The 27945-nt window shown below is 36.0% G+C and overlaps 1 protein-coding gene across 2 annotated transcripts in view; it reads right to left on the bottom strand.

Annotated features, from left to right (window-relative positions):
- Positions 1 to 27945, bottom strand: part of LOC139955725 (receptor-type tyrosine-protein phosphatase mu-like) — a 66409-nt gene that overhangs the window by 5981 nt on the left and 32483 nt on the right. For both annotated transcript variants that reach the window (XM_071955160.1, XM_071955159.1), the window contains exons 7-28: positions 25207 to 25356; positions 24636 to 24902; positions 23003 to 23320; positions 21688 to 21794; positions 18939 to 19152; positions 18322 to 18412; positions 17642 to 17879; positions 17428 to 17482; positions 13152 to 13233; positions 12146 to 12186; positions 11083 to 11615; positions 10719 to 10797; positions 10178 to 10254; positions 8854 to 8887; positions 8256 to 8341; positions 7157 to 7285; positions 6432 to 6580; positions 5342 to 5483; positions 4756 to 4857; positions 4387 to 4486; positions 4035 to 4114; positions 3079 to 3213 (exon numbers count right to left, since the gene is read on the bottom strand). In XM_071955160.1, coding sequence (XP_071811261.1) covers positions 3079 to 3213; positions 4035 to 4114; positions 4387 to 4486; positions 4756 to 4857; positions 5342 to 5483; positions 6432 to 6580; positions 7157 to 7285; positions 8256 to 8341; positions 8854 to 8887; positions 10178 to 10254; positions 10719 to 10797; positions 11083 to 11615; positions 12146 to 12186; positions 13152 to 13233; positions 17428 to 17482; positions 17642 to 17879; positions 18322 to 18412; positions 18939 to 19152; positions 21688 to 21794; positions 23003 to 23320; positions 24636 to 24902; positions 25207 to 25356 — 3209 coding nt within the window. The remainder of the gene's footprint in view (positions 1 to 3078; positions 3214 to 4034; positions 4115 to 4386; positions 4487 to 4755; positions 4858 to 5341; positions 5484 to 6431; positions 6581 to 7156; positions 7286 to 8255; positions 8342 to 8853; positions 8888 to 10177; positions 10255 to 10718; positions 10798 to 11082; positions 11616 to 12145; positions 12187 to 13151; positions 13234 to 17427; positions 17483 to 17641; positions 17880 to 18321; positions 18413 to 18938; positions 19153 to 21687; positions 21795 to 23002; positions 23321 to 24635; positions 24903 to 25206; positions 25357 to 27945) is intronic.

The raw sequence follows: 27945 nt of genomic DNA, 5'->3' as shown, positions 1-27945 counted from the left end.
ATCAACATGTTGCAAAGATTTACTACCCCTGCTAGTTAGGTCAGTGAAGACCATATAACTTGTTTTTTCCCACATTCAGTGAGAGTATATTAACAGCAAACCAATCCAAATATAGCTTAAGCTCTCAATACACCAGCTTCTCCTGGCAATGTGGGTTTGATTCACCGAACAAGTTATTTCTGTCGTCAGCAAAAAAGACAAGTGAAGCATTCTTAGATACATAAGTTTAATTCATTAATATACATGATGAAGAAAAGGGGTCCAAGAATGGAACCTTGAGTAACACCACTTTTTACCATACGTAATTCAGAGTTAACGCCCTGGAAAGAAGTGAATTGCTCTCTGTTAGATAAGTAGCTTCTTGTACTGTTATGTGAGAACCCTCTGAAACCATATTACCATAATTTGGTAGGTAAATAGGGAGAATTTACAATACTTAGTTCAGAGTTAACGCCCGTGAAAGAAGTGAATTGCTCTCTGTTAGATAAGTAGCTTCTAGTACAGTTATGTGAGAACCCTCTGTAAACATATTACCATAATTTGCTAGTTGAATAAGGAGAATTGCAAGATCAATGGTGTCAAAGGCTTTTGACAGGTCGAGAAAAATCCCAATGGAAGTTTCATTTTTAACTGCAGCTTTGTTGAGTTTTTCTATGGTGTCTTTAAGAGGAAGTTCTGTAGAGCGGCCGCAGTGGAAGCCATACTGGCAACTTGATAGTATATTATGTTTTTGAAGGAAAGAGTAAATTCTATTGTACATAGTCTTTCTAAGATATTTGACAGACAGGGTTGGACAGCAATAGGAATTAACCTAGCTACTCTCAATTTATCAGGAAAACTACCCTGAGAAAACAAGATATTAAATGTTAAGGTAAGAGGCTCGGCTATTGCTGGGACGCGCCCGAGAGGGAAGGGGATGTGGTGGATAAGTCCGTCGGTAAAATTGGTGACGACAAATAAGGCAACAATCAAGATTAGGGTTACCATCTTCTTTTATTTAAAAAGGAAGGAAAAGCAGCTTCAATCCAACGAGAGCATTTAAAGTATCGGATCTAGAGTATTGAATAACACAGAACCAATCCTCGTCTTCCATATACCATTCGTTATTACCAAAACGCAGTACTTTATCTTCGACTTCTGTTCATGTCTCTCAGTTAAGTCGGAACCCAACGCTCACGAGTAATGGGCTGGGATGCACCACGCTTGCGTGCCTTCCGTACTGAGCGCAGTGATAAAATTCAAATTACTACGTGAAACTAAAGACTTAAACTATTCAATATATATATATAATTACATGTGTAGATACCTAACGTAACTATTATAACTTGAGCGGACATTGTATTAACCAGAAGAATAAGGAATCTCAGTAATTATTTACAATAACGTTACTCCATTAACTTCTGTACAATATTATTATACAGAGTGAAGAGGGTGTCCAGTAATTGGTCAATAATGACTCCCCCCCCCCCCGAGGATGTAGTAGTAGTACCAAGTTCTGCATATTCAAAACTTTAGCTCACCACACTATAAAAGGAAGTACATGACGAACAATTGCTGGTCTGGGCCATCGTAACCAGCAGCTTTACTAGAATTTAGACGCTTTATATGCCACTTTTAAATACTCATTCACACTGGCTGGAGAAAGGTATGTGGAATCCACATTTTGCTGATTTAAACTGTCTTGCTAGTAGTAGCAGTACACTTTGGTATTTATTCTGCAAGTGATGGCACACGATTAACAACACAAGAATGCAAAAATGCATTGTGATTTCAATGATGTAACATGAGCAGTTTTCTTAATGAATCTGATATAATGTATAATGAGGGTGTAAAACATACTTGATCTTAGTTATAAAGTAAAAGCAGTGTAATGTTACAAACGATATATTCACAATGGCACAGGCTGTCCTGAAATGACCATTGCGTCAGACCTCAACAACAGGTTTTTTGTACTCAATGTGATAGATACATCAACCTTCTAAACATGACATCTGTTCTTGTTGAAATATTGTTTAAAACATGGTTTTCACAATTTGACCCCTGATGAACTCAAAAGACTATTGACCTCCGCCCACAACATTAGGCTTCTTGTACTCGATGTGGTACACTTACATACCAAATATGCGATCTGTCCAAGCTTCCCTTGCGATATTATGTGAAGGAAGGTGTGTTAGTGTAGAGTGACAAGTAAGACGGGAGTAAAGTAAATGCTTGGCACTTGTTGACTTCAAATGACCTTTGACCTCCACCAAAGTAATATTAGCTTTCTTTTACTCCATGTTATACACCTTCATACCAATAATGAGATCTGCCCAAATTTTCAATATTGAGGTATCATGTTTACAAGGTTTTGAGAACTTGACCTCTGATGACCCCAAATCACCTTTGACCTCCACCTGAAATACAGGCTTATTTAACTTAATGTGGTACTTCTACATCCCTAATATGAGATCGGCCCAATCTTCCCTTCTTGAAACATCGTATTTACAAGGTTTTTTTTTTTACAATTTGACGCCAAATAACCTTTTACCTCCACCAAAATCATTAGGCTTCTTGTAATCAATTATGGTACTTCTACACATCAAATATGAGGTCTACCCAAGCTTTCCTTGAGATATTGTGTTTACAAGGTTTCACAATTTGACCCCTGGTGACCCGAAATGACCTTTGACCTCCACCAACAACTACAGGCTTCTTGTAATCAATGTAATATGTCAACAAACTAAATATAAGGTCTGCCCAAGCTTCCCGTCTTGAGATATCGTGTTTGAAATGTTTTCACAATTTGACACCTGGTGACCCCAAATGACCTTAAACCTTCAATGTGGTACTTCTACATACCACATATGAAGTTGGTACGACCTTCTCTTGGGTTATCGGGCTTACAAACTGGGCGTCACAAACGAACACACACACACCATCATGAATGCAAAGGGTACAATAATGATCAAAACTAAAACTTGTTCAAAAATTATGTTGTCACCATGTAAATCAATGACAGAAGACAGTCATAAGTGTTGATAGTTCCTTAGTAATTTACATTGATCTAAAGAACCTACAGCCTGTACTTATACTTACCTCATCTTTTTCATCCATTTCGTTCAAGCAGACAATAGCAGCACAATCATAATCATAGATCATCCTCCAGAAATCTTCAGCAGTAGTAGGAAGAGGTGACTGGGTCATAATAAAGGCATCTTTACTGTAGCAACTCTGAGGAGTGGATGGAAGGAACCAACTAAATGGTCAGGAGTGGTTTCTCCATAGGTAGGACAGGATATACAGTGTACATGTTGAGAATTTCTCAACATGCACACGGCAAATCCGATTCTACCTATAGAGAAAGTAGCAGATTTTACCTTCTAAAGGAATACTCATTCCTTCTGTTTGATGGTCAACAAAGCTCTTATCTTCATCCACTACTACAGGATGAACAAAATAAACATGGTAAGCAACTGTGATGCAACTATATACATGACCACTTGGCAATGTTAACATGAAGTTCATGATGTATATGACGAGTAATAATGATCTCTGCTACTTTGACAACATGTAAATATAGGAACAGTATATCTGATTGTATTACTCACCCTTTGCAACTGTTCATTGAGCTATTATAATATTCCTTGTACATTGCATAGGAGACTCTTGCAGATGGGTAGGGGAGTACTATGCTCAACTTCAACCTCTTCCAGCTCAAAGACATTATGGTTATGGTGGTACAATTTGAATTATGCTATGATAGCCCAAGCCATCATCTATAATATGGTAGGCAGTTAATGTCAGTGCAAAACTTCTATCTGTGCAACATCAGCCTTGGAAAGTGACAAATTTAGTAAGTCAATGGAGCTATTAATTATGATTATTCAAAACCTCAATTCATTCACCCTAAGCAACATGTCATTGAGCTATTACTTAACTTCCATGACAACAAAAACTGCATTGTGTGATGAAAGAACTATTTCAACTGTCAAATACTTAAGAATACATTAGTTGAACCATCTTGAATCTAGTTAATATACCATAGTGCTTACACTAATCACACAGGCGTTGATGTAATCTGTGAAACCTTGAAAGGTTCCTGGTGTCTTGAGAATGGCTCTTGCAAAATCATCTGAAAAATGTTATAGTATGGTATGGTTTAAAAGTAGCACAATCAAATAAGTTAAATGAAGTCTGGTAGTTGGAGAATCTAATCAATACAGTGCAAGAGTATTCTTTGTGTAATCCTCGCAATAAAAGATTCCCCCCCCCACCCCACACCTTCCTCCAAAAGAAAAAGAATAATAAATTCAGGTACATAAAGCCATGTGTGCATGATAACTTCAACAGAAAGAAGAACTGGGCTGCACTGGACTTGACTTGACAAATCTTAGAAGAACTCACAAGGTACAACTGTAGGACGTCGGTTCTTAGCAGCATTTTCTCTCTGATGGCCTGCAATGGAGCTGCGCCAAACAGAAAAGCCTCTACAATATTCTAACATCTGTGGAAAGTTGAGAACATATTTGATTTAATACAAAGAGAAGAATACAACTGTATGGTTTCAAATTTGGTGATATCAACCGAATAACTTTGGCAACCTGGAACCAGAAATGTCTTATCCATCCTCATTAAATTGCTGATTTGTCATATTCTTTTACCATGATCTTGATATTGAATTCTTATTCTGGCCTCTTAGAAAGAACTCATAAACAGAGATTTATAAGTGATTATTCTGTAAAGATCTACCTATCCTGACTAATCCTTCCTCACCTTAAATTCTTCAGTAATTTCTTCTTTGCTTTTCTCTGGTTCTGTTTTATTTGGAACCAGCAAATCTACTACCAGACACTCATAGAGGAAGCAGTACTGCAGCTATATCAAGAAGTGTAACATGAAACAAATAAGATGTAAAATTCATTGTTCTTGATGATCACTCCTGTCTGACATCGTCAAGCTCTTTTGCAAAAAAAGAGAAACATAATGGACTGATAAGTCTATAGTGGCTAACGTTTGTCGGTCACAGTTTGTTGCTAATTTCTTCATCAAACTAGGATAGCAGACCAATATCATGTGAAATGACTATAGATCTTACCAAATTAAAATAATGACATCTTAGATTTATCTATAGATATAAGTACAACATGAACACAAACTTTAGTAAGCTATTTAAATCATAAAACCATCTTAGCATTGAAATAAAGTTATAAAACATGATTGCCATATGACTCACATAGTTTACTGGATTCCTACATGCCATTGGACATACATATTGATATTTATCTATGTAATTATTGCATACATTGCACATGCATAAGCATATGCATATACTTGTCATGGATTCATAAATGAATATTACCTCATTTTCTACCATGTTTACTCTGTCTTTCCTCATTCTATTGACAAACGAAGACACACTCAGACCTGTCTTCTTGCTGTCCTTCAAGTCATCCATCAGACAATACAGAGCAATGAAGGTACCAGTAGCACCAACTCCATTACTGAAAGACAAGCATATACTGTATGCACTGGAGGAATCTTTCCATCACAATAAATCTGGCACTTGAACGGAAGACTGAAATAGTCAATATGTTGCTAGATTATGATGACTATAGTCACAATGGGTGGTATGTGATGTCATCATGGCACATTTCTTTACTATTGTATCATCATTTTGTTTATGTTGCCAATCATATATGCCAAGTTTTTGCCAATGTATTGTGTTCTCACAGTGTTTGGACACATTTTATATAAACACAAAATACCAAAACAACCAGTCTGGCCTTGCTGTCCTTAAAAAGTAATCCATAAGACAATATAGAGCAATGAATGTACCTGTAGCACCAACTCCATTAGTGAAAGACAAACATATAATATCAAGGACATATTATATATAAACACATAATTAGACACAACCAGGCTGGTCTTCTGACTGTCCTAAAAGTCATCCATCAGACAATATGGAGCAATGAAGGTACCAGTAGCACCAACTCCATTACTGAAAGACAAACATATAACCTCAAGGACACATATGTCAACACAAAGTAAAACACTACCAGACTGGTCTGTTTGTCGTTCACATCATTCAAAGACAATGTAAAGTAATAAACATCTCAGCACTAACACTGCTTAAGTTATCAAACCAATGAATGTACCTGTAGCTTAACTCCATTTCTGAAAACATATCACCTCTAGGACATATAACATATGACCACAAAATAAGGCCCAACTCGACTGGTATTCTTGCTGTCCTTCAAGTCACCCATAAGATAATATGGAGTATTAAACATCTCAACTCTAAAATGCTAAAGTTATCAAATCTTTGTGCAAAGAATGCAGACCCTTAGACTGGGCTGATAACTCTGTGTCACAGATATCAAGCAAAAACAGATTTATCTTTAAATTGAAAATGACAGTTTTAATTGAAATAAGTTGTAAAAAGAATTTACTTGCAGTGTACAAGCAGTGGATGGGACCTAGTAGTCTTGAGGTCCTTGACTTTCCTGATGAAGTTGATGAATGAAACCGACTGAGGGGGAATGCTCTCATCAGACCAGGAGAGAAAATGGCAGAGCTTAACTTCATGGAGCTTGTCTCCCTGTTAGAAATAGTAAAATAATATATGCCTTACAGATCTTACTATATATTATGTAACCCCCATAGAGGAAAATGACTGACCATGTCTTGTGCAGTTTTACCTTTTTGCAGAATACTTGTTATAATCAAATAATTCTTCCTGTTATGATTGGGGAAAAAAGCTGATGTGCACAAGTACATTAATCACCACCCTCCAACCCTCTCCACACCCCACAAACACACTTTACTAAGTCATTCACTAAATCACACTGGGCTGTTTTTGTATTTTGCATGAAATTAAGAAATCCAGAGAACTCAGAACATTGAAGTAGAGAATTGACAAGAGCACATTGGATTTACCTTTAGAGAAGTCAGTTGATGAAGTACGGGTCTTAGGTCACCTGTTCTAATCTCATTTTAGTTAATATTACTTCTTTCTTCTTTCAAAATTTTGACATGGAATTGATAGCTTCAGATCAGAATGTATCTCCATCATATGTAATAAGAAAGAATGTTTTAGTCAACAGGCTTTGGGTAGCATTTACGGATAAAATCTTTATTCATTTTAGCTGGCATGTTTTACATGGATAGAATATACCTTGGCAATCTTTATTTCTCTAATTAATAAATCCACATCCTTCAGATAACTCTTGTACCAGATCAGTGTGTAATCTCCATTTATCTTGATAGTGCCCTCTGAGACCGGCCAGTACTGGGAGGATGACGTCTTGTTGATTGGAGACAACAATAAAAACAAAATGCATTATTACAGCTCACACTCCAGTTAAGACATTAAAACAATGACTCTAGGCTAATTTTTAAATTTTAACATAACAATGAATATACATATTAAGCGCCCTTCTGATGCCGTGTCTCTCCAGATTAATGTCTGGTAGTCAAACATGACAAGCAATATTAAAATTCAAGATAATTATCAGAATTCTACTCAATAATGTTTATACACATTTCGATTCCTACCTTCCGGGGTCCGGGGTCGATTCTCCTACCTTTGCCTGATGAGTCCCAAATGGACAAAACCAGTCGTGACGTGGATTTTTTTCTGGTTTGTTGATCTTTATTTATTTAACATATATCTGTCGTAGCACTAGCTACGCATTCATTTCTTATTTACGGCTTTACTTGCCTACAAAATGTGGAATTACGTGTAAATTTTCAGATTCAAAGCACCAGGGATGCACCCTGTACAATCATAACACTTGGGTAATATGCCTTCATTGACAGTTATGCAAAGCCAGTTTATATGTATTCATTCATCAGTAGAATCACTGTGGTTGAGTGGTACGGACTCTGGTCTGTCACACAAGGTCTGGGTTGTGATATAATATATATACATATAATACATATACATATATATATATATGTCAAGAATATGTCAAGTAATTTATCATCAAGAGAAAGCAAGGATACTGCAGTATAGGTGAAGAATACAAAATAAAACCAGGTTGCCAGGAAATAATCAGAGCTCCAGTCAAAACTGTCATCATCCATGTTCTAAGTTTTATTTGAGTATTTTCTTTAGATTAAGAGGGGAGATACTGTTAGCAAACTGCTTGTCTAATGCAAAAGATATGTGTAGGTAAATATGTAAAAATTAGACGGCCTGACGCTTCAATCCGAGCAGGGTCTTCTTCAGAAGCTGATTAATAATATCAGATCTTCATTATAGAATAAATTACCTTTGGTTGTGAGACATTGATAATGACCTCCACTTTCTCTAACCAGACCATTTTCCAAAACAACTCAGTTGTCTTCTCATTAGGATCTAAGAAAAACATTAACACATTGGCAAGAAGTTAGATCGAAATACTTTGTTAAATATTTATCAATGAATCAATGATGTAAACTAATATAGTTAAACCTTCAAATCTAGAAACATGCATTCATAGCGCTATAATGGACTTACACTACACAAGTAACTAAGTTGAGTGAGTATGTAGAAACTAGCCAATGGTTCCACTGAGTGTTATTCCTTTACATGAATTCCTTCAAAGATTGGTGAGGAATATTGGCCAAGAGCATCTTCATTTTTTGCTTCTTTATGTGGAGAAAAAAATGTTTTCCAAACAAATCTGAAATAACTTGCAAAGATTTACAACCATTTTTGATGAAATTCAGTTAATCTTTTGTGAAATCTATTGTGTTACGCTAGCAGGGGATGTAACAATAGGCCTTACAAAAATATTTCTATTAAAATGATTCTAACACAAATGAAACAAGATTCAAAATGCAAACAGGTTGGATCAATTTTAGTTTATAATTCTACTAAACACATACCTTGTGTTGCAATGAACAACTGAGGGTGTTGCACCTAAATATGAATAAAAACAAAAGGTCAGAAACATGAGTTGGATCTTATTGTAAAACTGGGATTAATATAATAAAATAATTATAGAATAATTCCATGATAACTTTTTTCTCATTATTTTTACTCTTGAAATTAAGAGGGCTTACATCCTGCAGGTGGCACATGTTATGCACTGACGCATAAAATAAATGAAAATATGTCATTGTGGTAATGTTTGTAAAGAAGGAAAAAGAGACACACCTCATCATATGTAAAAGCATCACCATGAATAAGAGCAAGAACTTGTATGAATTACTTATTATTACAACCACAGCCGCATGTACTTTAAATAGAGCGAGTAAAGTTAAATAGCACAAATGACAAACCAAAAGATGAAAACAAGATACTGTTGTTATGTAGTAATGTGTGAACTAGAATCCATCATAAGCCATTCTTCAATATATTCTTTGTTGTAACTTTTACAATCTTTGCTAGTTTTGAGAGATAAATTATGTAGTTTAATATCATCTTTAACATTCGTAATTGATGACATCTAATATTTTCTCTTTGTTCAAACTTCCTTTGTCTTCTGTTTCTTATTAGTCCACAATTGTATCGCTCAATTATGGATTGATCCATATATATTGGTTGATTTGTCCATACTTGCACCATCTCATTATGGCATGACCTATATATATTGTTGATTTGTCCACTCTGACACCAATTAATTATGGATTGATCCATATCTATCGGTTGACTTATCCACACTTGATCGACTTCAATTATGTAATGAGCCATATGTGTTAGTTGATTAGTCCATGCTTGCACCATCTCATTATGAAATGACCCATATATATTGTTTGATTGTCCACACTAACACCACTTAATTATGGATTGATCCATTTCTATCAGTTTACTTTTCCACACTTGATCCATTTGTAATTATGAGTTGAGCCATATATATAAGTTGATTAGTCCATGCTTGCAGCATCTTATTATAGAATGAGCCATCGTTATCCACTTAAGCTTTAAACCATAAGTTTCCAATAGTTTAAACGCCAATATAAAGAATGTTAGTTTACCATAACTTTTATGTGAGAACATGGGAAATGGAAAAATACTAGGATTGGAAAAAAAACGAAGCAGATAGTCCTCTGAAAGAGCAAAAAGTTTCCAAACAAATATTATGCAAAGATTCTATCTATGATCAGACCTTGCTTTGATTTCTTTTACCGCATTATAAACCACAAGCTGAATTAACATTCCTCAGAGGAATGAAGAAGCTTAGGGACTCTCCCAGATTAAATATCTTACTTTGATGAAATTTGCATTTAAGTAACCTATGTCTGACCCACTAGAGTCCTTGTGCAGTTTAACCCGTGAATGATCATCTATAGGGAGATAAAAGATGTCAACAGATAAATAATTCATTTTTAAATCTCACTCTCTCTCTCTCTTTGAGTATATTCATTTTTGTAAAACAAATAGGCTGTAACATTTGAAATAAAAATTAAATTTGACAATACATATGTTTGCCTTAAGTTGCTAAAGCTGCTTGCAAAAAGGATATTTTCAATGCCTTGATCTGGAAAAAAACGAGCAATACTTTGAAACTATTATTCAAAATGGGGAACATTGAACAAAAATATTGGGGTTTTATCAACTGAATTGTGCTTCAAGTTTCCATGTTTAGGGAACAACATATCAAACTTGAAAAAAAAAAATTGGTTCACTGCCTGAGATGACATTATGGCCTTCCCTGTTCCAGAAGTGTGTATTCCTGCATCATCATTTGGACACACTAGACCTGCCAATCAAATGCATTATATTGAATGCTTAGTACTTGCTTACTCACAAGGTAATATTCCACTGTTTGGGTTCTCATCCTTCAGAATCCCAACAGTCCATGGATGCTGCTGGCCACATGGTAGTTTCTATGAAATGTTGAGACAATTGTTTATTTTGATTGCAATCTATTCATTTTCTCAATTAGGCAGCTTTAATAAATGTTTTTCTGAGCTATATACTCAATAAATTAACATGTACAGTCACATATAGAGAGTTACCAGTCATTATTCCTAATATAAACTTGGTCTCCTGTCCAAACTTACTATTAACTAAATAAAGCCTGTAACAAATATTGCTGATTCTCATGTTACAATATAATTATTATCCCACAGACAATTTAATACATCCATGACAGAGCAGTATAGGCTTACCTTAAACTCATCTGTGATTGTATCCACTGGGACAGAATTCTTATCCCGTAACTGCTTCGGTAAATCTTTGATTTTGACTCTACAAGAAGCAACATGTTTGGATTCTGCAGTTCCTGGAAGTTCCTCATAACATTCTTCAACATCTAAAGACCTACCATGTTGTGGAGTATCAATGATCGGTAAGTGGCCTCTATTAAGGATGTTTGGATTACCCAAGTCATTTGAATAAAGTTTTGGTTTATCAAAGTGTCTCGGCTCTTCATACTCATTTACACTGCCAATAATGCCTGATTGATTCTCTATTTCCACATCATCGTAACTCTCACTTTTCATTTCATACTTAGATATTTCATACTCCACATCAGGCTGCTCTGTATTATCATGAGGTTCAGTGTAATTGCCTGGAATTTCTGAAGCTGAGAATGACTGCTTCTGATTCGGTTCTTCATAGGCATCACTTCCTATGTCATCTTTCTTACTTCCTTGAGGTTTTAATGGTATGTTTCTTGCTAAGTCTTGAGCTTGATCGGGAGCTGTATACAGAGAATAAATAACAAAAACCAAAGACAATTTGCGAAGTATTCTATCTGCACACATGATCCTTAAAATCTTCTAATAATTGATTACCATTTATCTGCAGAAGTACAAAAAATAGATCCTTTCATAATATAATTTGCTTCATGTTAGCTGCATTTGATGGTATCGAGCATTAATTGACAGGTTTTAATTAATCAAACTAAGTCACTGTCCAATAAATGAAGATTAATTAGTGAGAAACAAATGCACTTGGTTCAATGTTTATAAATTTATCTTCAAGACACTTTTATATGTTGGTAAAGAATACTGGCCTATGGAAAATTATCAACATTATAGCTATATTTTATGGCTATTTATATGCACAACTTGACCGGTAAAGCTGATTGACTGTATGTTTTATGGACTTTAGTATCAAATAGAAAATTATCAAATTGTTTGGTTAAATGTGACATTTGTGGCATATTTAGTAACTTTAAAAACACTTTTTGAAAGTCCTTAGAATTGTTTCCCCTTATAGTAACCTTACTTGAAGTTGCTTCAGGATCAGACTTTTTCCTCCTGTGAATACTACAAGATAAAGAAAAATTGATAAAGAAAATATGATAGAAAGCTAAGGGAATCTTTACCATTATTTAATCATTGCAATGAATGACTCATATATGCAAACAAATTTTTGCAAAACAGTTTTTTTAAGCAGAACTATGTTCACTTTAATCATTAGTGACTTTTGGGAACAACTTTTACTTCTTAACATCAACATATGAATTCCTAAGAAGTATTATTAATTTGTAAAGCTTTACTAAGTATTTTACGACACCACTTTTATGGAATTTCTTAAGTTTTACTTAAGAATCTGGAAATGCAAATTGATTCTAGCTCAGGATATTTGCAACAAATCCAACTGAACATAACAGACTGGGCTTTAATGCTACCATATAGAGCGCCTACAGAAAGGAAAACCAAACTATTAATCTAATAAATATGTAGGCCAAATAATACAAATGATGCGCTAGAGCAAGTATGCAAAGCCATGGTTTGGCCAACCTAACATCGTGAGATAGTGCATTTGTTACACACTGTGTGACTACTCACTGCTAGCCTAGTGTTAATGTTCAGCAACTACGAAAGCACAGTATATAATACCCTAGCAAAAATACCCAAGAACACTATAGGCAATCAATTTGATTACTAAAGCAGGTAATAATGATGTACAAGACAATGCTAAGCAGCTGGTATTTCTGCTAACTTAATACAATATCATTCGTTATGAAAGAAATGCACCTGCATCATATATTAATGCGTTATCATGACAACGCAATGATTACTTGCCGATGACTCAATGGGAAAGAGACTGAACTCAACATAATATGGCACACGTGGCTTTACAATAGAACCACACTCTGCATATGTCAGCCTAAATGAATACTTTGACCAACGGACTCTACCTATGTCCACAAGGAGACAATTGTGATCATTACACATCAAATCAATCGATGAATGTCCATACTCTTAAACATGGAAAAGATGCTTACCAAAGAACCAAAATGATGCCAATCACAACGACCGCAAGCAACACCACCACAAGAATGGTCACAGTAGGGATGAGAAAAGCAGCTGCAAAATAAAACAAGAATCTATTTAAGTTTAAGAGTTACATGTTTTTAAACATTAATAGCAATTTAACAAATGCATGCATTCATATTAATGACAAGAAAACATGAACAAAGGTTGATTTTATGTGATAACTCTACAGGTTGATCAGTATTTACATTTATATTACCACTGTTTATCCTTTCTCCATGAAATATGAGGTCATTGTATTAGAGCTGCAAAAGGGTGAAGCAGTTACGTACACACTAGCAGTGACTATAGTTGACATATTGTTCTTTCTTTAAATCATTTTCGTGGTTGTGGATTTGTTTTTAATTCCACGTAAGATCACAGCTAAAATGAATGTGTGGTAACGTGAAATTTGACCTGTTTGGCTCTCCATGGGTGAAATGTCATCCTTGTTTTCCTCATTTCCTCCCTTCTTTGTTCTCTCATCTTCTAGAAACAGGATGTTTGGCAGTAGGTAACCTTATTTGCATGGCCTCTTTAATACTGGTTTTTAGAGTACATGTGCCACAGAACTTTTGGTTTTGGTTTCATGACTATTTTCTAAGACATTTAAAGGTCATTTTTGTTTTGGATTATCTAGTAGTTGACTAGGTTTTAAATACACTAGGTAGGGTACTGCTGTTCTTGCATTAAAAATTCAGTAGAGTATTATATATCTTGTTACACTAAGTGAAGCAGTCAGTCACCAGCCGGGGCGCGAATTTTTTTTCCCAAACAGGTTCTCAATTGTGTATAAATAGTCGCTCATGATTGGTCGGAAAAGTTACGTCATAACAATAAAACCCTTCACTTCGAGGTTATCAAAATGTCTGCATCCATTCGTTGCAACGAAGATATACCCATTCAAAATTACCCGCAGCTTTTCGTAAATATATGTAGATGTGTTTGGAATTGGTTTAGACATAATGAGCACACTAGTATTGTATGATCTACTTTGATCGAAGATTTCTGTGAAGGCATTTATCGATAACATCGCACAGTGAAAGTTTCGTACAGGGGTACATAACACATGCGATATAGGCCTATATGTATTATAACTGTGTACACAGTGCAGTGTGACGGAAATACATCATACTGTAGCATGGTGGGCTCATAATTGACGCACTTAAGGATTTGATCAACGATTTCTATCAAGGAAAAATCAAAATCACTCAACTGTATGTTTTTCATATGTGTGGTTCCTCAGAAATGTAATGACCTCAATATATTTATTGTTCTGTGCATATGCAACGTACAATTGAGCAGAACTTGACCACAAAATGTCTGCCGTGTCAAGTTCTTTCATATACCCCTAAATTGACACATTCGTCGATAAGCTAACTGTAGTGAAGGCTTTAGTATACATCCATTGACTTTAGATGCTGTTTGCTATACTTGAGCCTCTAAGCTTAGACAGATCAGGTCCCAGAGAGTAGTGTTATCCATGATATTGAGGAAATGTTGGTTATTTTTACTAGGGTGCAAAATTTCCAAATGCCCAAAAAAACGTACAAAACCGGGGGAAGGGTGCTAAAAGCTTAAAAATTCCACAATTTGGTCATCAAATAGCTGAAATGGATTCAAACTCATGAAATATGTAATTCTGCTTGACTGCAAAAAGTTTAGATGGCCTGCTCTATCGTTGCTAGTAATAACTGAAGGTGCGTCAATTACGGGGGTGCGTCAATTATGAAGCCTTGACTATACACCAAACTGTTGCGTATATTCATTCAAGGCTGAACTCGCGTCGTGAAGTTGATTTTGGTGTAGGCCTACCCATTCCACGAAACGAATTCCGATTTCAATAGAACGGCTGACGAATCTTGGATGGCGTAAACACGAAACCGATAGAATGTAGCGTATGTATCATAAGTAAGGTCAACATGTTATCCAAGCATTAAAAGTAAAAGTTAGGGCGTTTGCAGGGAAACCGCGTAACAAGACTTTATTAAGTGTCAGTGTGTAACTCAGTGTATGTCTTCGAACTATCAAGCGTTTGATGCTGACGTCACGAGCAATCTGATTGGCTGAAAACTCCGTAATTGAGAACCTGTTTGGGAAAAAAAAATTCGCAGCCGGGGCCATGCTGGTTATTGACTGCTGATCAAGATTTTAAGCATAGAATATCCATGTTATCAAGCTTTACTTAGGAATATTAGTTAGTGGAAGAGAACATAAATTTTCTGGGGTTACTGACAAGACTTTACTGTTTTTAATGACTTATGACACAGCCTCTATAGATGTTGTGAGGGTTTGAAGGACACTGGCAATCACCTTTTATTATTTTTGGGCTGTTCTAAATCTGTTCTGAACTTGTCGAGTGAATAAACTGATGAAACTGGACACTTCTGTATAGTGCTGTTTTTTGGGCTCGTAGAACCATGTCCACTTCCCCCCTTGGGCACGTCTGTTTGAATTAGTGTCAGTAGCGAGGTCTCATAGTATCGTAGATGATCATAAATATGACGGGCGGCAAAAAGAACGTCAAGAACAACCTCGGACTCTGATTATTATTTGTGTTTGAAAAGGTTGTTTAAAATTGTAATACTGAACAGTCACCACTGAGACACATTGTAATTTGAAACTTCTAATAACCATAAAAACAAATTCAAAATCTTGAATATTTTTCATTGATGTCTGGAAGAAATGTGTGTGGTTAACTTAGTGGACTGTGTAGTAGTGTTATTGTACTTTGCTCAGGAGAATTACCAGAGTCTGAACATGGAGGCAATCATGGCAGTGAAAGATCATAATGTTGGCCCCAATATTTCCATCGTGCAATGGGGTTTCAATTAAGGAATCCCAACTTACACATTTTTAAACTACTGAGGCTCCCCTCAGGGACCTGGAGGACCAACATTGGAGGAGTGGTTAGATGAGTTCTGTTAAGCAATCAGCAGGTATGAACTCTCCGACAAGGTAACGCAAAAATCCCTGATCGATCACTTTGTTGGTCCTGCCAAGGAGGAAGTACTGTGTCTCCCAGTGGAGGACATAGAGTCGATGAGTACGGTAGTGAAGGAGTTACAAATACAGTACAATCCTCCCTGCCTATAGCAAATACCACCGAGTCCCCTGTTTCTGACCAAAACCAGAGGAGATTGAATATCTACCCTAGTTCTTAAAACTAGCCATACTGAATGCTCCTCCGCACAAATTCATGATTAAACACACATTGTATTATTTCAGTGATCAAGCCAAACTTGTCTTCACACATAGGAAAGTTGTGCTGGCTATGATAGCACTGACTATACAATCATACAGGTGATTGGTTAATTAATTAGGTGCACTCAATGATGAATTCTAAAAGCAGTATTTGGGGTAGTTTATGCTATCAAGTAACACATTATTAATGCCCGAATGAATTTGAGGACTGTTTTCAATAGGCAGATTTGCCCGTCATGTGAAAATCTCTGCACTGAAAACCCTATACCTCGCGGTTTATTGTTATGACTTGTGTTCAAACAAATTCAATCATCTTTTGGATTGGACGAAATGTTTTGTTCTTTTCAGAAGAAGTTGTGGTTTTGAAAAGAAAGAAATTCATTTAAAAATTTGTTATGTTTTGCATTGAACTAGTTGTGAGAGTGTGTACTTCAAGATTGTTTGTCAAGATGAAAAAGAGTTTGCATCCCCGAGATACAAGCAATCTGAAGATGTTGTGTCCCTGACTAAAACATTGCATCCGAGTCGCAGAATCCTGCATTCGTTACAATGCTGATTCTGATATATAATTGATGAGAGATGTCGCAGCAATATAAGTAATAGATGGAGGAATTTTCTGAGGATTTATTTAGCAGCTGCACTTTCATTTGTTCCTGCTTGATAAAACAATAGAAAGTTATAATCCCCCCCCCCCCCCTTTATTCTGTTGAGTGAGATCTTAGAATCTGAGTTGGATTCAGTAAGATTTGGACGGACTTACACAGAGAAATAACCAGATTGTTAGAAATCTGATAGCATAACAATCAACGATAAATGTTTTATCATGTTAGGATTCTTACAAATCTGTGACAGGCAAACCAAAATATGAGATATCGGTACAAAGCAGCATTGCGTAGACATATGGTTTTATGACACAACATAACCTTTTATCTGTGTTGGAGAAAATATACTGTGTCAAAATTATTTGCTGTTTGCAAACTACTGTACCAATGAATTTTACTTGAATGACATTGTAAGCAATGAGAAAATTAATTAGGTACTTACCTTGAGGACTGGGCATTACTATGGGAATTGGATCACTCCACACAACGACAACATCCTGTAAATGTAATAGTAACAAAATGAGAATCATATCATTTATCAAGCTCTCTCTTCCTACTATGAAGCCAATCAGATCTCTTTTCTATTGATCTCTCTGTCCAGCCCTACTGAATAACTATCTCTTTTTAAAATCCACCCATACACCTTAAAGGCTTACCTCTCCAGCTTTACTTCCTGTTCCTATAAATACATTATAATTTTCTCCTTCTCTAAGAGGGGCATTCAGGTACATTCCGTACATCCCTCCATCACCAACAGTAAACATCTGGTCCTCATCTCTCTTTTCTACTTCAGCAGCTACGTACTGGTCAGGATTTTGATGGAACGATCTAAATCCATCCACATCTCGCTGCTGTCTGGTCAATGACTTTAACTGAACTCTGATGTAGTATGTTCTATTGTTAGACATAAGAGGTATTAGAAGAAAAAAAAGTGGGAAAAATAACGTAGTATATTTATAAAACGGTTCATTCCTTATGTCCTGTGAAGAAAATTCTGGTTGGATTGGTGATATTAAACTTACATCAGTCTTGACCATTACTTAGAGATCAATCTTCTTGGGGTTTATGTGGTATGGCATTATTTTCACACTATCCCAACCATTGAACCAACAATTGTAAACAGGCATCCAAGCAGACTTCTCAAGCCAGCAAAAGAAAAATTGCCAAAACAGATGCCATTGAAGATTGGTCATCACTAAAATTGTGACAATTTGAACATCTGAGGTATCACTGACTGCCAATGGGAAAAATCATTTGTCTTATAAGATAACAAATTTAGATGGAAATCAACAAGCCAGTCAGCTACATCCATTTTATCCAAGAAAAGGTGACTTACGAAGCATATTTTTGATTGAGAGTTGGCAGAATAAGGGTGGCAGAGGTGCCATCTTGGGTGATCTCTAAAGGTACAGTTGGTGGTTCCAAACCTGTAGACAATTAGAATAGATACTTTTGACCAGATGGCAGAAGCGAAGATATCGTTTAACATTCACAACTGTGAATGTGAAAACCAGTAACTGTTATGAATCAATGGATACTATCAAGCTGTTTTCCTCTGTTGTCTTGGGGTAGTTATTCGTACTCTCCATTAACGCCTCAATCATGACCTTATTGCCAGCAATCTCTGCATTCACGATTACCACCATCCCTCCTTTTGAACAAACAGAGGGATCTGTCTTTGCTATGTTGGTAACCATCACATCACAGTCAAAGTAGAACCATGAACTACAGAAGAAATCGAACTAGCTACTAAACAGGTCTAGTTACTTCGATCCAATAGAATGAACTGTTGGTATCATAGAGATTCCTTTTTGAAAGCCATAATCATGATTGGAGACAATGAAGATTAACTGTGAACAAGTTTGACCTCTTTCTTAAACTGACCTTATCCCCTTGTAGATAAACAGCTAGAATTGATCATTAAATATATGGCTGAGGACCATTTAAGATTACCTGTGAACAAGTTTGTCCTCTCTGTTATACTGACAACTTCCTTTTGCCCAGCAGACGTTTGGGCATTGAGCTGTATCTCATAAACAGTCGAAGGCTCCAGGTCTGTGAGTTGATAAACATTATTTGCTCCATTATTTGCAATTTCTACTTGAGGACCAAATCCAGAGACAACGAATTGCTGATCATACAATTTTTCAATTGGTCTGTACTGAAGCTGGAGGTAAAGACGAAAAGATCACAATGATCATCGTCATTTCCCATTTTAAAATATGAATAAGTAACCAGTACCTCATAAAAACTGCATATAGATTCCTATCTTTCACTCTGAAATATTAGGTAATTATCGTTTTATAAAATTGAAGCTTTTGTTCCTCTTTGGTACAAAAATAGACAAGCTACCCAGATTCTTCAGATAGAATCACTTTTGAGAAGCTTGACAAAAATAATATATTCTGAAAAGAAAAATTGTATTAACTTTATTAAATTAAATTGCATTTGTTTTATGCACAGTGTATATTAAATGCATATTTACATTCTCATAGGAGAGCCAGTGCAGTCACATGTGGTCACAGTGGTTTAACATTGTATAGGTGTGAGATTTCGTAACAAATAAAGTAAAATGTCGATATTTAAGTTTTGCTTGAGATAATTTAATGCCAGACATGCATAAGGATGGTGGGAGGTCATGGAGTACTATTCCTTGAAATGTTGGGTTTTCTGACCTAATGGCCACCCACGTACTAATACTGTATCCAACATCAACATTTTCTAACTTAGGCTAGACATAACCTGCTACATATGCCTATTGGAAAATAATATGGAATTTAAACATCATCTGCCAAAAGTATTAAAATAACTATTGAAATGATAACTCCCCTTATATATTTTGTCCAAACCAATTTGTAATGAACATGTACTTGGCTTCTGTAACATTTCTGTTCTAGCAGGTGTATTATACTCCACTGCAACTCTGAGCTTCGTAAGGTAGTAACAGGCTTGAAATGTCTTACCAAATTTGAAAAGAATCATGAAGTATGGATTTGAGCCTCATGTATCAGCTCTAAATGTCTCTTGTGTCACCAACTCATGGATTGAAAATAGTCAAAACTTTACTGAAAATACAGTCAATAATGGTGATAAGATGTTGCTTGAAAACAAATGAGGCTTCGTAAAGTTATCTAAACACATTTACATTATATTCCTCACACCATAATTACCACCTATAAATTGTGTAACTGAATGTAAACTGACACTACCAGCCATTGTTACGTCAATAATATCGGACACTCGGGCAGTCTAAATGTGCGTTAGACTGATCAAGATAGCAAGATTAAGATGTGTCAGCTGCAGTGAGACTGTATTAACATGTGCGCTTGCCAAACTGTTAGTTTGTGACACTCCTGCAGCATACGGGGATTTATAAATACAAAAATAAGAAACTGTTCCCTGCTACAACTGACCATACAGTTTTTATAAGGTACGTATGACCTATTCGAGCACTGGTCATTACCAGAAGATGTTCACTAGGTTTGCCTTCATCAGTGCATGTGCGACTATAGACGATTTGATAACAATCAAATATATATCAAATATACACATATATATATATATATATATATATATATATATATATATATATAATAGATGCAATGCATACTTATACAAACTGTTTTCAGGAAAAGGTGAGACATGTTGTAAGCATTAAATGCCAAATCAGTATAATAGACATTCAAAGGTTTCAATGGGCCAGAATGAAACTCTTAAATATATTTGTTTCATCATGTGTTGCTTAATAGTAAATATATGATGGTTTCCTCTTAAGACTAGTGAAATAATTGAGACCATGTAGGTCCACAAAGGTTGAAGCCAAGACCAGCAAAACGTGGTCTTAAGGGCTACATACTGGTCATTTTCAGTAATTCTTATTTGTACATGTAGAAACAGCCAGAGATTTTCCTGTTTCCATAATAATTAGACTACTAGTTTGGAACACTGCTGCACTGAACAATAATGAGCATAAATAAAGAACAATAATGAGCATATAGCCAAGTCTGTGATGGAAATGATGTTCCGTAGGATGTGTATCAATATCGATTGATTACATTGGTTGTATTTGTATGTAGCTTCAACATAGAAACCACCAATCACTCTGAAATAATTGGCGCTTTCAAGAAAACCTTGTTTTGCATGCTGTTGTTATCATTTGGATTATTGTCAAAAACAACGGCAAGCATTTTACCACGACGATGTCAAAGTAGTCAAATCATTCACAAGGATGAAATTTTGACTCACAAAAAGAGAGGCACACCTGGTTAATTTTTGTCTACTATCTCGAATTAGCTACTATAGCTCTGTCAAATTTATCATACCTTGGAGATCTGAAATACACCTATTACATATAATCCTTACTATATAAAAACAATCATGTTATGCAAGTTTAAAACTTGACTTTTACAGTCCACAGGGTAGTTAAAACTTTTAAGCTGACGACACATCTTCAGAATGATCCTTACAGAATTTAAATCATTAGTAGTTATATAGTTCGTAGGATAAACATTAACTATACATAAACTAAATATAGTTTTAGTGAACATGTAAGACGCAACATATAATCTTTAATACAGATACAGTTTTTCTCGTAAATAATTCATTAATTGCCCAGTTGCATTCTGTTAAGAGATATATGGCATAATTCAAACTCAGGCGAGCAAAAATGAACCATATTGTGTAGTTTCAAGCTTATGTTTACCTGGTAAGTAACTGCTTCACTGCATAAACTGATAAGGTCATCCCATTCTATTGTCAGTGAAGTCTCTGCCTTATCAGTAACAGTCACATTTCCTGGAGGATAAGGCACTGTAAAGGGATAAATAATTAAATGTTACCTTATCACCATTCCTTTAATGAAAACTGGCAATCGTTTACAAAATGCACCAGTGCATTGTCAAGACACAAATTCTGTATGAATTGCCTGTGCATGGGAATATTTTCACAAATGCGCACAAGCAAACACTACGTAGAAACGAGCAAAATGTTCGGACCCTTGACAATAGGCCTAACATTCAAGACTCATTCAACTAGCAAAGCAAGAGATAAACTTGAACATCCCTCCTGTAGCTTTATGATGGAGATACATGAAAGCCTAGGCAGGTGAAAGAGATGAGGGAAAAAACTGAGTAATGGGCCTAGTTTTAAGCTATGTGATTTAGGCCCAATAGCAATATTATCAGATTTAGAGCAAATTAAGGGACTCTTTTAACATCTGCTACAGCTTAGTTATGTGTGGGGCTCTTATATCCATATATCACTAGTATTTATGGCTAGCTATCATACGTTTTTAATATATTTTGAAGAAAATACATGATCACTTTCAAACTATTGCGCAAATTTTGAAAATTATAACAAAACTAAAAGACAGTGTCCTACCTTCATTTCTAACCATTCATTTTCCTTTTCCTACTACTAAGTCTTTTTAATGTCATAAATATTCCCGATTACTCATAAGGTACCTGGCTGTAGAACAAAAAGAAGGTAAAAAGTCTTATCTTGACACATTGTTCTCTGTCTATGCAGTTTTAAAAAAGGGCTCCTCCCTGTCCTTCTCTCACTAGTGTTATCTTGCTTTTTCATAGATTATCTGGCTGTAGACCAGTAAACTGATACGACTCTTACCTCACACAGTGTTCTCTGTCTCTGAGTGTTACTAGGAGCTCCTTCCCCTCCCTGTTCTTCTCTCACTAGTATTATCTTGATTTCTCATAGATTATTTGGCTGTAGACCAGTAAACTGATAAGACTCTTACCTTGACACAGTGTTCATTGTCTCTGAGTGTTACTAGGAGCTCCTTCCCCTCCCTGTCCTTCTCTCACTAGTATTATCTTGATTTCTCATAGATTATCTGGCTGTAGACCAGTAAACTGATAAGACTCTTACCTTGACACAGTGTTCATTGTCTCTGAGTGTTACTAGGAGCTCCTTCCCCTCCCTGTTCTTCTCTCACTAGTATAATCTTGATTTCTCATAGATTATTTGGCTGTAGACCAGTAAACTGATAAGACTCTTACCTTGACACAGTGTTCTCTGTCTCTGTGTGTTACTAGGAGCTCCTTCCCCTCCCTGTCCTTCTCTCGCTAGAACTATCATGAATTCATATTGAGTGTCTGGCTGTAAACCAGTAAACTGATGAGAGAGACCACCTCCTCTCCTAACTTCCATGAAACTCTCTGTCGTTCCTTCCTCTCGATATTGAATCTTATAATCAATGATAGGTCCATCACCAATGTCCATCTCGTGATTCCACGCTGGCCAAGAGACAGTGATACTGGTAGTATATACATCAGAGAAGGCTAGTACGCCAGATGCAATAGCATAGACTGGTAGAACTGAGTAAGTGGAATATACCCAAATAACTATTGACCTTTATAGTTTTGAAAACTGTAACCTGAGACCAGAATGATAGACTCCTTTCTTAGAGGGATAACAAAGTCTGAACTTTCAACATATTGTAATATCACAGAGCAATTAAAAACAACCATGTTGGTCCAAGTTCTATCTTTATAGCTCGTTACAAATTTGAAATTTATTTTAATTAAGTACATTGAACAATACTTTGTACTGTATGTAATATGGATAACACATCCAAACTTGTTTTTCACTATTATTCACTGAAACGAGGACCCCTACGGAAGCAAATCACTGTAAAGTTTTAAGAAGCCACGTGAGGTTATATAATCTGAAATATGAAGAAAACATTTGGATCAGACATAGGTATACTCATGTGAGCAGTATAGCCTGATGCAATCACCAGGGTGGAGACAGCTACAGTCATCAATAGGGTGAACGGAAATTAAACACTCACTATATCCACCAACTTGACTAACCTCTACGTTCCCCAACCCCAACACCCACTGAAATCACCACCGTGAACACTCATTGTAATCATCCACCTGAACAACATCCTGCATCACCACATGAACACCAACCAAATTCATCAATATGAACACCTGCTATGTACACCACCCTGCAAACCTGCTGCATTCATTAACATGAACACCAAAATACAATCACCAATGTGAACACCTGCTGCAATCACCAATGTAAACACTCAATGCAATCACCGAACTGAACACAAACTACAATAAAAAGTAAAAAATACCTGCTGGAATCAAAAGCATGAACACCCACTTAACTCACCAAAATGAAGACCTGCTGCAATAACCAAATGAACAGCTACTACAGTCACCAAAATGAACATCCACTATCATCACCAAAATGAACATCCACTATAATCACCAATATTGAACATCCACTATAGTACACCGAATGCAATCACCAAATTGAACACATACTACAGTCACCAGCAACAACATCAACTGCATTCATCAAATTGAACACCCACTGCAATCACCAAAATGAACATCCACTATAATCATCAAAATGAACACCTTATGCTATCATCAAAGTGATCAACCACTGCAATCACCAAAATAAACATCCACTATCATCATCGAAATGAGCACCTAATGCAATCATCAACCTGAAATTGCTAATAAAAAGTTAATACATTTAAACTTGTTTATAATTCTGTAGTTGAGTTTCTTTTTATCAACCTGACAACAAATTAACTATGAGACCTAGGTCTTACATGAAATTCATGAATGAATTCCACAGATGGAAGAATTCTTTATTCATACTAACCATAAGGCACCAAGATGATGGTCTCTTTTAGATTAGTGCTACTGATGGAACAAGTCACATCCGTGCCTGCATCTAGTTTTATACCCACTACCTTTGTTTGGTTATAACTTCTTGCATCTTCATCAGCAGTAAGTAATGTACCAGTAGGACTCAGTACCAAGTCACTCTCTGCCACCAGAGGGTTCCTAATAACAGTACAAGTCACGTTAGCTGTCTGTCCAGAGTTCACCCTGACATATGTTAGACTGAAGTTCCCTAAACCATTATCTGTCCAGAAAAAAGAATTATTCCTGTCAAATTAAGCCTCTGATTTCAGAGTAGTATGAAGTTTCAACAAGAAATTACTTTTTTATACTCACTGGATAAGTAAGTTAATAATTTTGAAATTATTTGACGTAAATTGCTTGTCACTATAAGGTATGGAAAAGTTAACATCTTCAGCAACAGAAGCACATATTCAATGGTGAATACTTGAATGGGAAATAACTCTTCCGGACATTAGCACAAAATTAATATAAATTAAAGAGTGAATATTGATGAGATGCTGTTCCTGGTCCTGTGTATTAGTTACCTTGATTACATGCTATCCCAGTCCAGGGTACAGCACACCCATTAGCACAGTTATCCTCAACTTCACTGCATGCATTCTCTTCACTGGGGCAAGAGCAGGGTAGGTTGCAGAGGCCACCATAATAACCAACAGGACAAGGGGCATCTACAACTATAAGAATTAGCAGTAATATACTTGAAGTGGTAATAATGTATTACTATAGATAATGCTCACTAAAGTTGCCATGTTAAGTAATGGTTGATAAAGCTGCAGCCCTGTGAGGTTGCTTTTTCATGTCTACTTTAACCTAATTTTGCTGAAGACTGAATGGAGTAGATTACTATTCATATTATGTGAAGTTGTTTCAAGATTATGAATGTTGTGAATCTCAACATACTAGTACTATGGTTCTGTGTACAGACACAGTTCTACTCCTTCGTTATTGTGTGCTAGCAATCTGTCTACTTTGCACTGTACTATGAAATTATTCCCAGTTACTGAGCTGTATGACATGACTGTATCTCATGGCATTGTTTTTTATTCTTGTCTGGATTTGGAATCACAATTTGTTTGACCTGTAAACTGACTTTTGTAATAAATGACTTATGACTTTAATATATTTGACTTCTTTACATCACCTGCGTAGATGCTGCAAATGTGATACTACCTTAAATAGTTGGTGCTAATATCCTAGATAGGAGGGTGCTACTACTCTAAACAGGAAATGCTGCTACTCTAAATAGGAGCAGCTGTTACCCTGAACCGGCAAGCTACTAGCTTAACAGGAGGTTCTACTAAGAAGAGGTGATACTACTAAACAGATGCAACAAGAGGTGTTAATGCTCTAAACAGACGCAGTAACTAACAGAAACAGCTACTACCCTAAACAGAAGTAGTTACTAACCTTAACAGGAGCAGCTATTAGCTTAAACAGGAGTTGTAACTAACCGAAACATGCGCTGATACTACTCTAAACAGAAGTAGCTACTTAGTACCCTAAACAGGAACTTGATGTTACTACCCTAAACGGGAGCAGCTACTACACTAAAGCAGAAGCAGCTGCTACCCTAAACAGGTCATGTTACTACCCTAAACAGGAGGTGCCAATACCCTAAACAAGAGGTGCTACTACGCTTAACAGATGCAGCTCCTATCCTAAACAGGAAATGCTACTATTCTAAACATGTGGTTGTTCAACCCTTAACAGGAGTCTCTACTACCCTAAACAGGAGTTGCTGTGACTCTAAACAGAATTAGCTATTATCCTCAACAGGAAATGCTACTACACTAAACAGGAGGTGCTACTACTCTAAATAGATACAGCTACTATCCTAAACAGGAAAAGCTACTACCCTAAACAGGAGGTGCTACTACACTAAATAGGAGTTGCTGCTACCCCTAGAAGTGACGATGTAAAGGTGTACTGTAAAGGTGGTGCTACTACTGCTATACAGGCGACACTACTACTGTTTAGTCGGCGATGGTACTTCAACCGAAGGTGCTACTACTCAGTCCATACTACCCCAAACAGGAGTCGTCGGTCTCTAGTTGGATCAATTGTTTGCAAACAATAAAGACAGTATTAACCTTTGGACCTTTTCAGAGTATGCATTCAATCATTAAGCATTTATGCATGATCAATACAGGCCATTAATGCTAATCCTGCAGCACAGCTATGATGTAAAGGTATCGATGTGAGGCTCCACTTCCTGAACTTTCCTTCATCATCATTTATTGTAAATTCCAGGCAATAATTGTTGTACAATTTGATCATCTTATACATGCAAATAGTCTCAAATTTGGATAGGAAAATAGAACATATGGTCATGCCCCTGCAATGTGTACACATGTTTATTATTTTGCATGAAGTATTAAGCTAAGCAAAAGATATAAACATGTTTTAGTCTTTGTGCTCATTTTCAGCATATTTGTAACAATAGTAACAAAACTTTTCTACTGCCATTGACATTAAAGAATTATCTCCTTTTAGTATTGAGATAACACAGATCAATTTAATGACATGCATGTAAATGGAGTACATTGTAGCATATCACAATTCAGTAAGAACAATTCCAGTACTTTATCAACTTTGAAAACACCAAAACGTTAAATATCTCCAAATAAAGAACTTTCTACAATAATAGTCAGGTGATGTCTGATTTCATATAGTCTCACACATTGGATATTGACATTGCGGTTTTACATAGTAATTTAAAACTATAGACAAGTATTGATCACACATCTTTCTGATATAGTTCTATTCCCAGCCTTCAACTAACCCCTTACCACATTCCTCCCAACCCTGCAGAAATTTTCAAAAAGCGGGACAATTCTTATATATTTAACAGTTCAGTAATATTAAAAATATTCATATCTAGCTCTAAAAATATAAACAGTGAGCCAAGAAGTATAAGTAACTCACAACTAAAATCGACTCGTGCCTTAGTCAATCTTAGAGCCATCAGTAATACCCTACAATATTCCAGAAAGTATATTACCGATCACTCAGGTACAACCATTAACTAGAATTTCCTGCCACCCTGATATCATTATATGAGAATTGTATTGTTCAGTTAAACAGTCGCCAGTCTCTGATTAATTTGGAAGATGATACATTTCAGCAGTAAAGTATAATGACCCTAAGAGAAGGCATTGTTAACTGGCCATTACAATTCAGTTCGTCCATATATTATGAACTCTGGCACAAACTCTGCCCTCTGCAACACCAATAGTGCTACTAAATATCCCATGACTGTTCAT

Source organism: Apostichopus japonicus, chromosome 2 (assembly GCF_037975245.1).
Source record: "Apostichopus japonicus isolate 1M-3 chromosome 2, ASM3797524v1, whole genome shotgun sequence".
In the NCBI taxonomy this organism is placed as follows: Eukaryota; Metazoa; Echinodermata; class Holothuroidea; order Aspidochirotida; family Stichopodidae; genus Apostichopus; species Apostichopus japonicus.
This window is presented reverse-complemented; position numbering and strand designations above follow the sequence as displayed.